This window comes from Equus przewalskii, chromosome 6 (assembly GCF_037783145.1).
Source record: "Equus przewalskii isolate Varuska chromosome 6, EquPr2, whole genome shotgun sequence".
Lineage (NCBI taxonomy): Eukaryota > Metazoa > Chordata > Mammalia > Perissodactyla > Equidae > Equus > Equus przewalskii.
In genome coordinates this window covers 75,458,142-75,473,585 of record NC_091836.1, presented here as the reverse complement: position 1 = coordinate 75,473,585, position 15,444 = coordinate 75,458,142, and the positions used below count along the sequence as shown (strand labels likewise).

General features: G+C 47.0%; 1 protein-coding gene across 11 annotated transcripts in view; it reads left to right on the top strand.

The window, feature by feature from the left end:
• Positions 1-15,444, top strand: part of FHIP1B (FHF complex subunit HOOK interacting protein 1B) — a 23,941-nt gene extending 8,497 nt beyond the window's left edge. For 2 of the 11 annotated variants that reach the window (XR_011541576.1, XR_011541577.1), the window contains 11 exons: positions 2,000-2,327; positions 2,445-3,083; positions 3,440-3,598; positions 3,792-3,878; positions 4,085-4,252; positions 7,814-7,893; positions 8,111-8,274; positions 8,714-9,493; positions 11,966-12,167; positions 12,305-12,467; positions 14,922-15,444. Coding sequence is in view for 8 of the 11 variants with exons in the window: in XM_070626102.1 (XP_070482203.1) it covers positions 2,190-2,327; positions 2,445-3,083; positions 3,440-3,598; positions 3,792-3,878; positions 4,085-4,252; positions 7,814-7,893; positions 8,111-8,274; positions 8,714-9,493; positions 11,966-12,144; positions 12,305-12,467; positions 14,922-15,283 (2,919 nt within the window). In the remaining 3 variants the exon portion in view is untranslated. The remainder of the gene's footprint in view (positions 1-1,999; positions 2,328-2,444; positions 3,084-3,439; positions 3,599-3,791; positions 3,879-4,084; positions 4,253-7,813; positions 7,894-8,110; positions 8,275-8,713; positions 9,494-11,965; positions 12,168-12,304; positions 12,468-14,921) is intronic. The other 9 variants (XM_070626102.1, XM_070626103.1, XM_008524115.2 and 6 more) reach the window with 5 other exon arrangements.

The following is a 15,444-nucleotide window of genomic DNA, read 5'->3' as shown; positions in this document are numbered from 1 at the left end:
AAATAGTCTGTGATTAAGCCACACTGAACTTGCAACTTCTTCAAATTTGTCATGCTCTTTCACAGTGCCATATTTTTGTACATACTGTTTTTAATATGAAAAAGGCTTTTCCCTCTGCTCTCTACGTGGCCAATATCTCATTGTTAAAGATTTAAGTCAGATATCACCTCCTTTCTGGAATCCTCTTAGAGTCTACCAGGCAGAAAGTTACTTTCCTTTGTGCCCCTGTGACACTTTTGTGAAGACCTCTGTTTATATGTTTATTGGAGTTTTTGTTTATGCTCCCCCCTCCCAACTGTTTTTATCCATCTTCATATTTCCAATGCTTACTTAGCCCAGTACTTTATTAGTATGGATGTACATTGAGTTAATCATTGACTGAGCCCTGCCTGCTCTTTAGGACTGGCCCCATGCTGTATAAGATTGTCTCCTGTTCTACAGAAGATTTCCTTAAGCATAGTTGCTATCTTTCTTTAGCTGTGAGCTGGTAATGGTGAGAGAGATTATCTGGGTGGAAGGGGGTGGTAGTTAATATAACCCGAGGGCAAAGTGTGGGACTGTTGCCAGGTCTCTGGGTTCCTTTAGCCCTTGTTGAGAATAAAGAGGAAGGACAACTGAACCACACCTTTCCTCTGAAATTTTGACACTCGTGATAGACAATACTGCTGAGTGGGTGGTGTGTGTGTTGGAGAAGGAACTGTGAGCCATGGCCTACCTAGGCCAACAGCTATTTTGGTACTTTTTCCCTTTCTTTAGTGAGGGTGTCATGTCATGTCCCTGGGGGTGAGTGTTGGATGTATCTGATAGGAGTGGAGTATATGTGTGTTATATGGGAGTGCGTCTAGGTGTTCTTTGCTAGAATGAAAATTGATCTGCTTTTTTGGTTGGCTCTGGATTTCCACCTCTTAAGAGTGTTTATCCAGTTAAAAGTCTCTTAGCTCATTTCTTACTGGGTGGGCTCCTGGGGAGGGACCTGTGATAGGTAGAAAAAAAATTCTTCCTCAATAGTCCCGGAGGTCTGGAGTCAGATCAAGACTTGGTTTCTTATTTGTTTTTTTGTTTGATCATTCATTCTTTCATTCACTTAAGCATTCACACATTCAGCAAATATTTATTGAGTCCCTAGGCACTGTTCTGGGTACTAGGGATACAACAGTAAATAAAACAGACAAACCCTGCCCTCAATGAGCTTACATTCTAGTGAGGAAGATAGACAAATAATTTCATGTAGTGACTGCTAAGAAGAAAGTAGGATTAGGAAGCTAGAGAGTGAAGGTGGGAAGATGTGCTATTTAGATAGAATGTTAAGTAAGGCCTCTGAGGCGATGGCATTTGAGGAGAACTGAGTGATGCAAGCAATGTGAAGATCAGGAGAAGAGCGTTATAGGCAGAGGGAACCGAAAGTATTCAAGAAGGCCTGTGTGAGTAAAGTGTGAATGAGAAGGGGGATGGTAGGAGGTTTTATAGATTACATTATATGGGCCATATAGGCCAAAGTAAGGGATTTGGATTATTGCTGTGATGGGAAATCATTGCAGGGTATTCAGCAGAGGAGAGCTGTGATATAATTTAGGTTTTAAAAATATCACTCTGGGTGTTGTGTGGAGAATAGACTCTCGGGGGCAAGACTAGAAACATGGAGATTAGATTGAAAGCTATTGCGATAGCAAGACATGTTTTGAGGGTAGAGGTGATAGAGTTTGCTAATGAACTGGATATTAGAAATAAGGAAAGAAGAAACAAGGATGTTGCCCAGGTTTTTGGCTTGAGCACGTAGGTGAATGTTATATCATTTATTGAGATGGAGAAGTCTGAGGGAGTAACACGTTTGATGGTAGAAACGAGTTCTGTTTTAGACGTGTTAGGTTTAAGATGCTGACTCTGTGTGTGCTTGTGTATGTGGAGTTTTCAGTGGAGTGGTGTTTCTGAGTTCTTCTTGCTGGGGAGTGGAGAGAGGCAAACTTTTGTTGATCTTTTCCATTCTCTCTCTTTGAATTAGATTGCAAATCTGGACTGAACAGTGACCTCTGGGCTTGCTATTCCAGCCTGGTGTATCTTCTGGCTCCATGGCCAGCTACTGGCTCCTACAGACCAGATGAAGCAGACTAGAGACACAAGTGGAGAAAGCCTCCAGCTGGCAAATTCTCAGAGTTTGGCCCTTTGGCCGCTGGCTCTGCCCAGCCTTCCTCATGGAGAGGATGAACTGGCTGAGCAGACTGGCCTCCCGGGGCCCTGGGCACCGTGTACCTCAAGGGGCCAGTCCTCAGACCCCTGTCATGGCTGACCCTGAGACCTGCCTCATGGTCTTCAAGAATCACTGGTCCCAGGTAGAAGGCCTAGTCTACTGGCTGCCCAAGTCCTCCTAACTTTCTGTGTTCTCTCACCATCCTATTTAGTCACCTTATCATCTTAGATTATTTCTGTCTTTTGTCTTATTTCCCTAGGTTGTGCGAATCCTGGAGCGGCAAGGCCCTCGGGCAGCTCCTGGGGGTGCCGATGATCTCAGTGCTGTGCGCAACCACACTTACCAGATGTTGACATTGCTGGCAGAGGACCGTGCAGTCCCCTCAGCCCCCACAGCCCCTGGGCCTCTGCTGGAGTTTGCTCTGCGCGAGGATCTGCTAACCCGTGTGTTGGCATGGCAGCTTCAGTGGGATGAGCTTGGGGATGGGGTTGAGGAAAGGCGGGCTGAGCAACTGAAACTATTTGAGATGCTAGTGAGTGAAGCTCGTCAGCCACTCTTGCGGCATGGTCCAGTTCGTGAGGCTCTGCTGACCTTGCTGGATGCCTGTGGCCGCCGTGTGCCCAGTAGCCCAGCACTGGATGAAGGCCTGGTGCTACTTCTCAGCCAGCTGTGTGTGTGTCTGGCCCGGGAGCCTTCATTGCTCGAATTCTTCCTGCAGCCACCTCCTGAGCCTGGAGCTGCCCCCCGTCTTCTCCTCTTTTCTCGCCTTGTCCCCTTCGTCCATCGAGAGGGTGCTCTGGGCCAGCAGGCCCGTGATGCCCTACTCCTGCTCATGGCTCTGTCAGCGGGGAGCCCCACTGTGGGCCGCTACATCGCAGATCACTCTTATTTCTGCCCGGTCAGCACCTCCTGGGGTGGGGGGTAGGGTGTGGTGTGTAGGTACTGGACAACATTTTCTATCCAAGAGATGTGGAAGGGCTGTGTAATAGGGCCCTCTCCTTCAGGAAGTAGTGTGCTGGGTTTGAAAGCGGCACCTTGAGTTGTATGGGGACAAAACATAGGCTTAGCTGGATAGAGCAGGTACTAAGGCTCTTCATGGGCCAGTGTTCCACCATCACACTGGCTAACTAAATGCCTGCTCTGGTAATAGCTCTTCCCCCTACTCCCATCAAAACTCTGGGTTAATAACTCCCCTGTTCCCCCTTTTTATATTGTCTGAGCTTTTGGTAACCTATCCTTGGGGATGGCCCCTAGGTGCTGGCCACAGGGCTGAGTGCCCTGTACTCCTCACTGCCCCGAAAGATTGAGGTTCCAGGGGATGATTGGCACTGCCTGCGACGAGAGGACTGGCTGGGAGTGCCAGCCCTTGCGCTCTTCATGAGTTCCCTAGAGTTCTGCAATGCAGTCATTCAGGTGGGACTGGAGTTCCCAGGAGGCCTGGCCCTTGGTCATTCCGGGGAAATGGGGTGGGAAGGGGTGCATTCCCTGGAGTTACGCTATCGTGCCATCTTGGGGGTAGTGTGCCTACTTATGTTGTACCATTGTATTCCCTTCTAGACAGTGGTCCCCCTCACAATCCACCTTCCTCTTTCTTATGCCCCTACAGGTGGCGCACCCTCTGGTGCAGAAGCAGCTGGTTGATTATATCCATAATGGATTCCTGGTGCCTGTCATGGGCCCTGCCCTGCACAAGGTGAGAGTTATGGGTGGCAAGACAGATTAGGGGCTAGGCTGAGGGGTGCTAATCTCAATGCCAGGACCAATGTGGGAGGCAGTGGACTGGGTACTCCTCCCTTCTTCCCTGTCTGCTCCTGGTTCCTCCTTAGAACTCAGGGAAAATGATGCACTGTATGTACAGGGAAGCCCTAAATTTCCAAACTTTCCCTTCCCTTCGTCCAGACCTCTGTGGAGGAGATGATCGCCAGTACCGCCTATCTGGAACTTTTCCTACGGAGTATCTCAGAGCCTGCCTTGCTCCGTACCTTCCTGCGATTCCTGCTGTTACACCGGCATGACACCCACACCATCCTTGACACCCTCGTTGCCCGTATTGGCAGCAACTCCCGGGTATGGCCCCTATGTCTGTCCTGGCTTACCTGGGTGAGCCATCTTCTCTCTCTGACCTTTGTTCTGGGAGGGTGTTTCTGCCCTCCTTTAGTCTTTGTCTCCAGCAATCACTTAAAGTTAGGTTGCATTTACTTTCTAGCGTTAAATTTTTAACCACTTTGCATTTTAATCTATTCCCCTGCTTTGTAATATATGAATCTGGAGCATAGTTACCTTTTCTGGATGACGTTGGGTGTTCATGATGACTATAGGTTTTGCTATTGTGCTATACTTGTAATGTTGCATAGGCTTGAGGTTCTCTTCAACTGTATATCGCTCTGTGGCCTTGCCTGGATGACTCGAGATCACTTCTTCAGGTTTTGTGTATGCTTTGATAGGTGATCCAGCTGCTATGGGTGTGCTTATCTTTTCTGCCCTTTGGATTTGCCACATTTGAACTGCTATAACTTGGGGCACCCATTTTCCCATCTGCCTACTTTCATTCCTTCCTCCTGAACATTTTATTGAATGTTTACTCTGTGCCGTACTTTTTTCTTGTAACTGGGTACATACTGGTAAACAAGATAGACATGGTTGCTGACTTCATGGAGCTTCCTTTATAGAGGAGGTAGACAAGCACACACATTAATAAAAATTGAAAATTCTGGTTATTTTTATGAAAACCCAAACAGAGTGCTTAGACAATAATAGGGTGGTTGCAGAAACCTCTCTGAGGAGGTGACATTGAGCTGCGACCTAAAGGTCTTGAGGTTAGCCTATTGAAGAGCAAGTGAAAGAACAGTCCAGGCAGAGGGAGCAACATGCAGAGGATATCAGATGGGGAAGAGCTTAGTGTTTTGAGGTGGTGAAAGACCAGTGTAACTGAAGGTGTAGTGAGCAAGAGGGAGAAGGGAATGAGATGAAAGTAGAGAGGTAGGTAAGATTCAGCTCATGCATGGCCTTGTAGACCATAGTAAGAAGGTTGGATTTTAACAGCAGAAATGAAATAGGAGTAAGTAGTCTCCAAGTAATAAAGACCTGAAGACTTTCTAGGGGAGTAAAGCATTAGTTTAGCCATGGACTTTATGGCATTTATTTTGGCTCTGGAACCATTTTTGTTTCCTTCTTTTATTACAAATACGTGAAGTTCCCTGGGTCCTTGTGTTTAAAATAGAAGTTCTTGAATCACTAAGTGTTGTGGAAAACTATTCTAGATCATTGAGGTGCCTGGTGGTAGGGTTCAAGGTAGGTGAGATTCTAGATAGTTATGTTTTGTATAGGTGAGCTTTCTGAATAGCTAAGTTAGGGTATATTCCAGACTGACTCTGATTAGACCAGTGTTTCTGAACCAGGTGTACACTTGAGAATTTGAAAATGAAAACAACTACAACAGATTCTAAGCTCTGCATTAGCTCTCTTGAGTTAACAATCATTGGGAGTAGGCCTAGGGCATGTCTATTTTTACTGTGTTCTAAAAAGTAATTATGATACATGCCCTGGGTTAAGAATTATTGATGTAAACCAATAGGTAATAGATGTCAAAGCTTTAATTTTACAAAGATATTAAAAAAGTTTTATTTCTCCTTATGCTGAAGTTAGACCATGGTCTTATGTCTGTTTCACCTCTTGGAATGCCCTGCTAATGTTTTGGGACACTTGATTTCCTTCTTGAGGTTGATTTTTTCCAGTGCTGGGCTCTATCCATCTTGCTTTTGTCTTAATCTTATCCTAACTTCTTTGATTCTCCCTCATTGTTGTTAGCATTTATTTCTATTAGTCTCATTTGGTCCTCTGGTGTCAGGAGCCTTTTGTGTTCTTGGGGTATTTCTGCTTGGTTCCTGGTTCTTGGAGAAACCAGATTTCTTCTGATTCCAGGATGCTCGTGTTAAACTTGCAGATACTTTCCTTTCCACTGTCTGGCCCTTTGAAGTTTGATTCTGTTGGCCTGACTTTGTAACTTCTTAGCCTGTCTTTTGTGGCTTAAAGTGAATCATGCTGGCTAGCTAGTCTGTCTGCCTGTCTGTCTGTATTAGTTTCCTGTTGCTGTCATAACAAATTACCACATACATACTGGCTTAAAACAACATAAATTTATTATCTTATAGTTCTGTACATCTTATGTCTGATGTAGATCTCACTAGGCTAAAATCAAAGTGTCAGCAGGCCTGTGTTCCTTTCTCAAGGCTAGGAGAACATTTCCTTGCTTTTGGGTTATTGGTAGAATTTATTTCGTTCCAGTTACAGGACTGAGATTTCCATTTTCTTGCTGGCTGTTGGCTGAGGATCATTCCCAGCTTCTAGAGGCCAACCAAATCCTTGGCTTGTGGCCTCCTTCTTCCGTCTTCAAAGCCATTGTTGGTGGATTGAGTCCCTCTCATGCTTCGCGTCGCTTTTCCTTCTTTTTGACCCAGCTGGAAAAGGTTCTCCACTTTTAAGAACTAGTGTGATTTGATTGGGCCCACCTGCATAATTCAGGATACTTTTCTCATCTCAAATTCCTTAACCTTAATCATATCTGCAAAGTCCTTTCTGCCATATAAGGTAAAATGTTCATAGGTTCTGGAGATCAGGACCTAGACATCTTTGCAGGGACCATTTTTCTACCTACCATACGACCTTTCAGTGAATCTGAATTTTTTCATTGCCATTTAAAATGGTCATTTAGGGTAAACCTGCTGAACATTCATGCTGTCTTAACTGTGAACTGCTGTCTCAGCTCTTTCTCACTATGGGAAATTCTTCCACAATCATGTAGCAAATGATGAGCACCTGGACTGTGCAGGCAGTACCATAGACTAAGACCCACTAGTTGCCTTCAGGGAGTTCAGGGTATACTTGCCATAAGGGAAGTATAGAGAAAGTGCATGGGGATTTAGAGGCATGAGGAAGAGCTTACGTGTGTCTGTTCTCTTGGCTTAGCTAGGGACAAACCACCCTTCTTCCTTTTCTAAAACAAGAGGTTTCCCCTGTTCTGGACCCACATACTTTTTCCTTTTCCTGTCAGCTGCCCTTGAGTTTTTCTTTATCTTGCCTTCTGAGAGATACAGTGATGTTGGAGAGGTGACTCAGATGCCATATTCATAGCCCTACCCATTTCCCCTCTGGGATTCTTCCAGGTTCCCTCTGGTTTCTTGTTGATAGGCATTCAGTTACTGTGCTGCTGCAGTCTCTGCTGATGGCCTTTCACTTAGTTATCCCATTGCTGTTGTCTCCTGTTAGTCATTCACCCAGTCCCAGTATTTTCTAGGGTCTCTTTTTGTGGATATTCATTCCATTTTAGCATTGCTGGAATCTCTGCTAACAGGTATATGTAGCCAAAGAGTCTTCTGACATGTATATGGTCTGTAGAAATACACTGAATCTGACACATGGTTCATTCCTGTCTGAATAGTGAAGTCTTGCCCACAAAGATCATGTGATCATTCATTTAATACTTGAATGACAATTATGTGCCAAGTCCTGTGCACATTGTTCCTCTAGGAATGGTTGGTTGGGTCTGGGGCTGGGGGGTTCCCATTTGGTAAACATCTTGGAGGTAGAGAGCTCTTATGGTGACTCCCTCCCTCCTCCCCCACCCCCCAGCTCTGCATGGTCTCTCTGAGTCTCTTCAGGACCCTACTGAACCTCAGCTGTGAGGATGTCCTGCTGCAGCTGGTTCTCAGGTACCTGTGGGGGCAGGGCTGAGGGATGGCTGATCCTGAACCATCAGGGCCCTCTGGGCCTTGTGCATTGCTGGGGAGATGGGTAGTGTTGGGATTACTCATGTGTTTTCCTCTTGGAGCATGGCTTAGCCATATAGTTCCATTGGCCTGATGTTCTTGCACGCCCTGTCCTTCCTTCCTGATCTATCATGTATCCCTTTTCTGCTGTCATTCTCAGGTATCTTGTCCCGTGTAACCATGTGATGCTGAGCCAGAAGCCAGCTGTGCGTGATGTGGACCTGTATGGACGAGCAGCTGACAAATTTCTCTCCTTAATCCCACGCTGTTGTCGGCACCATGCCCCCAGCCCACCCCATCCAGAGCATGCCTCGTGGGCACGAGGTGGGCCTAGCAGAGAGGCAGGGAGAAGGGAGGACACCACGAGTATGGCATGGGTTTTCAGGGAGCCTAGCAAGAAAGTGGGGCTAGGGTGAGGGGATGGGGGTGGCTGTAAATGGCATTCTCTCTTTGGGGAGGTTGATGAGGGGTCTTATGAGGTGGATCCTTTACTCCACCAAAGAAATTTGGCTTCTGAGCCAAGCTGTCTTCTTCACTCTAGTCCCATACTCTTCTTGTTTCCATTGTTCCTTTGATGGCGGTGGTAGTGAGAGAGGGTGGTGAATGAAGAAAAGTTTAATTTGGAGGGTGGAGAGTCAGCTGTCTGAATAGGTCCCGTGTTTCTTCTGCTTCATTGTCTTCTCTCTTAGTCTCCCGAGATGTCTTGTCCCTCCTTCTGGACCTCTGTCTCTTTGATTCCTCTTATTTTTTTCCCCCTTTACAGGCCCCGGAAGCCCAAGTGTTGACTCCTCTTCTGTGGTGACAGTGCCCCGGCCCTCCACACCATCTCGTCTGGCCCTCTTCCTGCGACAGCAGAGCATGAGTGGCTCCGAGGCGCCAGCCCCAGCCCCTCACTCACCAGGGCTTGCTGCATCCCCAGCCTCCAGCCCTGGGCGACGGCCCAGCCCTGCAGAGGAGCCTGGTGAGCTGGAAGACAATTACCTGGAGTATCTGCGTGAGGCGCGCCGTGGTGTGGACCGCTGTGTCCGAGCCTGCCGTACCTGGTCTGCCCCCTATGATGGCGAGCGGCCCCCTCCTGAGCCCAGTCCTATTGGCTCCCGGACTAAGAAACGCAGTCTACTGTCTGAGGAGGGCAGGGACAATGTGGGGGATGGGGAGGAGGAAGAGCTGGGGAGTGAGGGGCTGGCTGGGGGTGCAGGGGAGGGCCCTGGCCACCTGTCCCCTCCCCAGCTCAATGGGGTACCAGGACCATGGCCTGAGGGGGCCAAGAAGGTTCGTCGGGTGCCGCAGGAGGGAGCTGGGGAACTGCTAGAGTGCACCTCCGAGGGCATGGCAGGACTAGAGGGCTTTGGGCAGGAGCTCCGGGAGCTGGAGGTGGCACTGAGCAATGGGGGAGCTGGCTCAGGGCCCCCCCTAGAGCCTCCACTACCTCTTGAGGAGGAGGAGGCCTACGAGAGCTTCACCTGTCCCCCTGAGCCCCCTGGCCCCTTCCTCAGCAGCCCTTTGCGGACTCTCAACCAGCTGCCAAGCCAACCCTTCACTGGTAAGCTACTTAGCCTAGGCCATCTCCTTTGTGTCCTCTTTGCATGTTCTCGACATGTTTGTGCTGGTTTCTGAGACTTCTTGGCTATGTCATTTCTGTTTACTTGCCTAGCTTCTCATCCGTTTTGCTTGGGTCCCTTCCAGGTACATATAATGTCATACTTGTGTCTGTCCGTCTATGTCTTTCATGCTTGTGCTGGTTTGAGTATTGACTTATGTCTGAGCCTTGTGTGTTTATCCTATGTGCATGTTCCTCCTCTTCCCCAGTCTGGCCATTTCCTGGGATTTGTGATCAAGATATTTTGTGTTTGGTGTTCCATGGTGAATCACAGCAATATATCTGAAACATGGAAGACATATGTGCTATCCTGTACGTGAGGCACCTGTAAACCATGCTGTTCTATGTTGTTTCTACCAGTATAACTGTCTAGGTATTGGGTCTCCTGTCGACTCTTTTGTGGCCCAGGATCAGCTCTTCTGGTGTTCTTCCCCTACTCAGCCCTGGCCTCCTTTTTCCTAGCCTCTTCAGAGAAGGACTCAGTTTCGAGTTTCTCCTGTTCCTTGTCCTTGTTGGTTGCTGTGGCTGCCCAGTAAGACTTTCTTAAGGATTTATAGTTAGTGGTAAGGACTGGAGACAGAGTGAAGTACCTCTTTCAGGGCAAATGACAAAGCATGGTCCTGAGCTCCTCAGTTGGGATCTTTTGGTCTCTTCAAAAGACCCTGGAGCTGGACCTGACCCGAACTGCTGGGCTTAACTCTTCTTTGTTTTTGTTTGAGAGCCAACTCTACCTATCCCAGCCCTCATCTCGCTCTTATTCTTGCTCCATACCCTGCTCTAGGGGGCAAAAAACAAAAAACAAAACACTTCTGGGAAGCAGTATAGTGTTTTGAGTTAGACGTACCTTGAGTTAGCCTACCATCTATGTCATTGACGCATGTAAATTACTTACTATGCTGCTGGTACCTTGTGAGAACTCAGCATGTGGTACCTTTTTACTAGGATTATTATCTCTTGGGTACATGGCAGATATAAGTTGACTAAGGCAACCACCCGTCTTCCAATTGTTTGTAGTCAAGTTATCATGCCTTGATCAGTACATGTCCTAACTGGGCCTGGGATATGCTGCCATCCTGTTTTGCACAGCATCAGGATTTCTGCCCTGGAGTCATGACAACTCCCTCTTGCAGACTACAGAAAATATCTTCCCATTTATTTAGCCTTTGCAGTGTTCCTTCCTGCTCAGTACCACTAGAAGGTGGTGTACAGGTTTTACCACATGCTTAAAGCATTAATTAAAGCTCTGTCCTTTTTCTTCTTTGTAAACTCATCTGAGCTTTTTGAATTTTCTCTTGCAAGAAAGTCCCAGAAAATGAAGGGAACAGAGGACAAAGTTGTGGGGTATCTTAGGACCCTGTTAAGCTAGAGTTGTTTTGGAGCTAAGGATAGTCATGTCCATCTAGAATGGAGAATGTTCTAAGATTTTTTTCAGGATTCATTGCCCCTTGCCCTTCGTTGTTCTCCTGTCTCAATTCATAGTGCACATCTTAGGTACACTCCCTTTCCCCCACAAATCCCTGATCTCCCTGATTAGACAGACTGTAATGGTTCTAGAGTCTTAGTGCTGGTGATCTGGCTCAGTTGAGGCCAATTCTCCCAGTAGACCATTCAAATCCCTTCTGTTGTCTTCTCCCCTCATCAAAGAATCTGCCCCGAATCAGTTTTCTCTGGCCCTGAATTAAAAACTCTTTTTTTCCAATAGATTCTATTCTTCCTTCCTGGTTCCCATCTCCTAAATAGAGCTGATTTCTTCTTTGGTTCTCCAAAGATTTCTCTCCTAACTTAAATTGGCCCATATAGTCACCTTCTTTACTTTTGCTATGCTTTCTTTCTGACCTGGGTCTAGTATTATCCTCTGTCTTGGGTGTAACCTGATTCTTCTTTTGGTCCTAATCACTTTCTTATTTGTTCTTTCTTCTGTTGTGCCTCTTGGGTGAAACTTTTTAAAAAACTGAGAAATATTATGTAGCTTATAGTTGTTATTGAATAATTTGCTAGATCTGCGGCTAAATGCTTTATATCAATATCTCTTTGATTCTCTTAATAACCTCATGAGGTAGGTATATTTCTTATTTTATCAAGTAGGAAATTATGCCTGAGAGTTTTGATTTACCTAGTAACTTAACTAGTAAAGGGTAAAGTTGAAATATGAAACTAGGTCTGTCCGACTCCAGAGCCTACAATCTGACTCTTCAGCTTGAGCATGTGTGAAACTGGCATCTGAACTCTTGTGGGTCCGTGTGGTGTCTGCCATTTTATCTCCTGTAGAATAGGTGATCACAAGATATTTAAATATACTCAGAGACTGACATACAAATAATTGTCATCTAGTGGGGGAGGGCATCTCTTGTTTGGGGAGGAATGCGTGCGTTGTGCATTGTGTTCAGGCCTTGTATCCTTGTGCCCAACCCCCAGGCCCCTTCATGGCTGTGCTCTTTGCCAAACTTGAGAACATGCTGCAGAACTCCGTCTATGTCAACTTCCTGCTGACGGGGCTGGTGGCCCAGCTGGCCTGTCACCCCCAGCCCCTGCTCCGCTCTTTCCTGCTCAACACCAACATGGTCTTCCAGCCCAGTGTCAAGTCCCTGCTGCAGGTGTGCGATGCATGCATGCATGGGTGCGTCCAGGCTCCATGGTGGGCCAGGCCCGCAGTTGGAGCGGCCCTTGAGGGTGCTGGGAACAGGCCCAGTGGGACTAGAAAGGACTTTGGCAGTCTAGAGCCACCCAGAAATGTCATGATGTTGTGCTTCATAGGTGCTGGGCTCTGTGAAGAATAAGATTGAGAGCTTTGCGGCCTCCCAGGAGGACTTCCCAGCACTGCTATCCAAAGCCAAGAAGTACCTCATTGCCCGTGGCAAGTTGGACTGGGCTGAGGGCCCTGCAGCAGGACCTGCCCCCCGCCGCTCTGATCCCCTAGGTGAGGCCTACCCCACCACTCCTCTCCCTACCCTCCTTAGACAGCTAGTTAACCCAAGTTAATTGAGCTCTTACTAAGGGTGAAGCCTTGTGCTGGGAACTGAGGAGTACAGAAAATTGAGTCTTGGTGTTTGTCCTCCGGCTTCTGGTCAGAGGATAAAACATAGTTCTGTCCATGTATAAGAGCCAAATTAGCAGTACCCACAAAAATTGCTCTAGGAGTTGGGGATAGGCAAGGGGACAGAGTAGTCTCTAGGTTGAGATATTATTACAGCTTGGTTAAGGACATGGCGTTTGGCATGGGCCTTGAGAAATAGGTAGGAATTGGGTAGGACAAAGGAGTGGGATGGCTTTATTCTTTTTTTTAGGGGCCAGCATTAATTATTTAGTTGGAGCAGGGGATTTGGAAGGTGGTGGAACAGTTGGCAGGAAGGCTGGAAAGGTCTGGCCAGAGCAGAAGGTTCTCAAAGTAGAAGTTGTGCCTTTTTTTCGGCAGTGAGAAACCATTGGTGGTTCTTAGATCTGGGAGTGGAGAGATTAGTGTGTTAATTCATGTGCTAGGTGAATTGGAACTAGGAGAACATGGAATCACGAAGAGCAGTCAGGAGGCTTCTGCCCTAATGCAGATGTGACCTGTAAGGCTTGAATTAGAATAGTGGAAATAGGAAGAATATGATAAGGTGGAAATGGAAAGGAAGTATTGGCAGAATTTGGCAAGTGGTTGTGGAGTATAAGGAAGAAGGAAGAGTTAAATATGACCATGAAGTTTTAAATTTAAGCTTTCATCAACCAGTATCTGAGCACTTGCCATATATGCTAGGCATTGTCTTTGGTATAGGGGACTCAGGGAAGTACAGATGTGTGGATCTCAAATTTCAAAGAGCTGGCAGTCTAGAGCGTGACTAGAGGAATGTTATAACCAAAGTGCAAGGTCCCAGAGGTGGTGGAAGTAGTGGGATCCAGAACACCAGGAAGGGATTAACTTTGGACAGGAAGAGTTGTTTCTTCCCCTTTTGAGGCAAGTGAGATATCAAGGGAGGAAATGATATGTATCAATGGGGTTGTGAGGTGTGGAGGGGAAGGTTAGGGAATTGAAGTCATCTTTTATTTGCTAATCAAAGTAGGAGGCAAAATAATATGCTGAGAGCAAGACAGCAGAGGTGAGATGGGGACTTAAGGAGAAAGTGTATGGTTTGGGAAGAGAGGACTGGAAGGGTTATTATACAGCTGTGAAGACCCACCTGGAGTTCTTAGCATGATTTCCTCATGATCCAGTACTGCGAATATTTCTTGCTTCCACAGTCCTAGTACTGTGTTCACTATGGAGGGCCCAGGGATACAAAGGTAAAAAATCAGAGTCTGAGCCCTTAAGCTCTCAGATTAGTATATGAGGTAGAAGACATGTAAACAAGTTATTAAAATACAATGTGATAGGGTGGTAAAATGGGAAGTCAGTGGAGGGCAAATCAGAAGTTTCTCGGAGAGGTAGGGATGGTGAAATTAGGCCGAGGATGAAAACAGTGGGAAGAGCAAAATTAAGGCAGAATGGGTGTGGAAAGAGCCTGGAGGGTTCCAGGAAGAGCAGAGAGGTGTGGATGCAAAAGCAGGGTAGGGTGGTGGGAATTTTGAGAAGAGTTTAGAGGAGGTAAGTCTGGTTGTGAAGCGTTCTGAATGTCAAATTTAATAGATATGTCTAGTATCTCTCTGAAGCAAATATTGGAGGTAGAGAATGGCAACCGTATCATGATCTAGAGACTAGATCCCTAGAGTCTAGGCCCTAGATATTGGACTGAGGTCTATAGGCAGGAATCTTGAAGAAAATTAGAGAGAGGGCAATATTTTAACTGGTTCATTTGAGTCTAAGCTGACATGAAGTTGTCTGGCCACAACCAGTTGGAGTGTAACTTCGGTGGGTATAGAAAGGGGACTGGTGGAAAGTGAAGTGGTAGCACAGGAGAGCAGATCTTGGAGGGATAGTGGGGTATGAGAGAAATGATAAAGTCACTGAAATGTGATTGCATATATAGCCCCTATGGGTATTGTGGGTGAGGTGTTATAGATAGGTAGGGGGAACGTAGAAGTGATTGACTCTTAATTCAAGAGGGTGATGGAAAGCAAGAAATAAGGGCGTGTTTTGGACTGAGGAGAATTAGCTAGGTGATGGTAGAATGGAGAGGAAGGAGTAGTGAGAGAATTCCTTAGGCTGAAGGGGCATGGAGAAGGAAGGGATCTTGTATGGGAATGAAGTGGCTGAAGTGTTGACTGACTGAAAAGACTGAGGATAATAGTTGGCTGGCTGGGGAGACTGGATAGAGGGAAGAAGGCTGGGCAGGCAGCATTTTGGTGTTAGAGTCCTAGTGGAGAAGTCCATGAACCTAGGAGGTGGGGAAATCTCTCCCAGACAAGGGAGTTTGCTCGACCCCAGCCCCTTCATAATACCCCTGTTTGTTCCCAGTGAAGAGCCGGAGGCCATCCTTGGGGGAGTTGCTCCTGCGGCACGCACACAGTCCAACCAGGGTCCGGCAGGCGGCACAGTCGGTTCTTCAGCCTGGGAGAGACGGCGCAGGACTTGGCCTAGGTGGGGGCTCCCCTGGGGCTTCAACTCCGGTTCTACCCCCCCGGGGTGGGGCCCCTGAGCGCCAAGGTGAGGCTCTACGAGTCAAGAATGCTGTCTACTGTGCAGTCATTTTCCCTGAGTTTCTCAAAGAGTTGGCTGCCATCTCCCAGGCCCATGCTGTCACTTCGCCTTTCTTATTGGATACTGCAGAGGAGGGATCTGTCCCTCCCGTCTCAGGCTTTGGGCCCCTCAATCCTTAACTTTCTTCCATGGACAATCAGAGCCTTGAGTGGCCTGGGCTGGGGCCAGGGTGCAGGCTCCTTTTTATGTTTGGAGGCAGTGGCAAGAGGACTTTTTAATTTATTTCCGATGAATGTTTTGTGGAGAACTTGTTGCAATATGTATAAAAGGGAAATCTCTA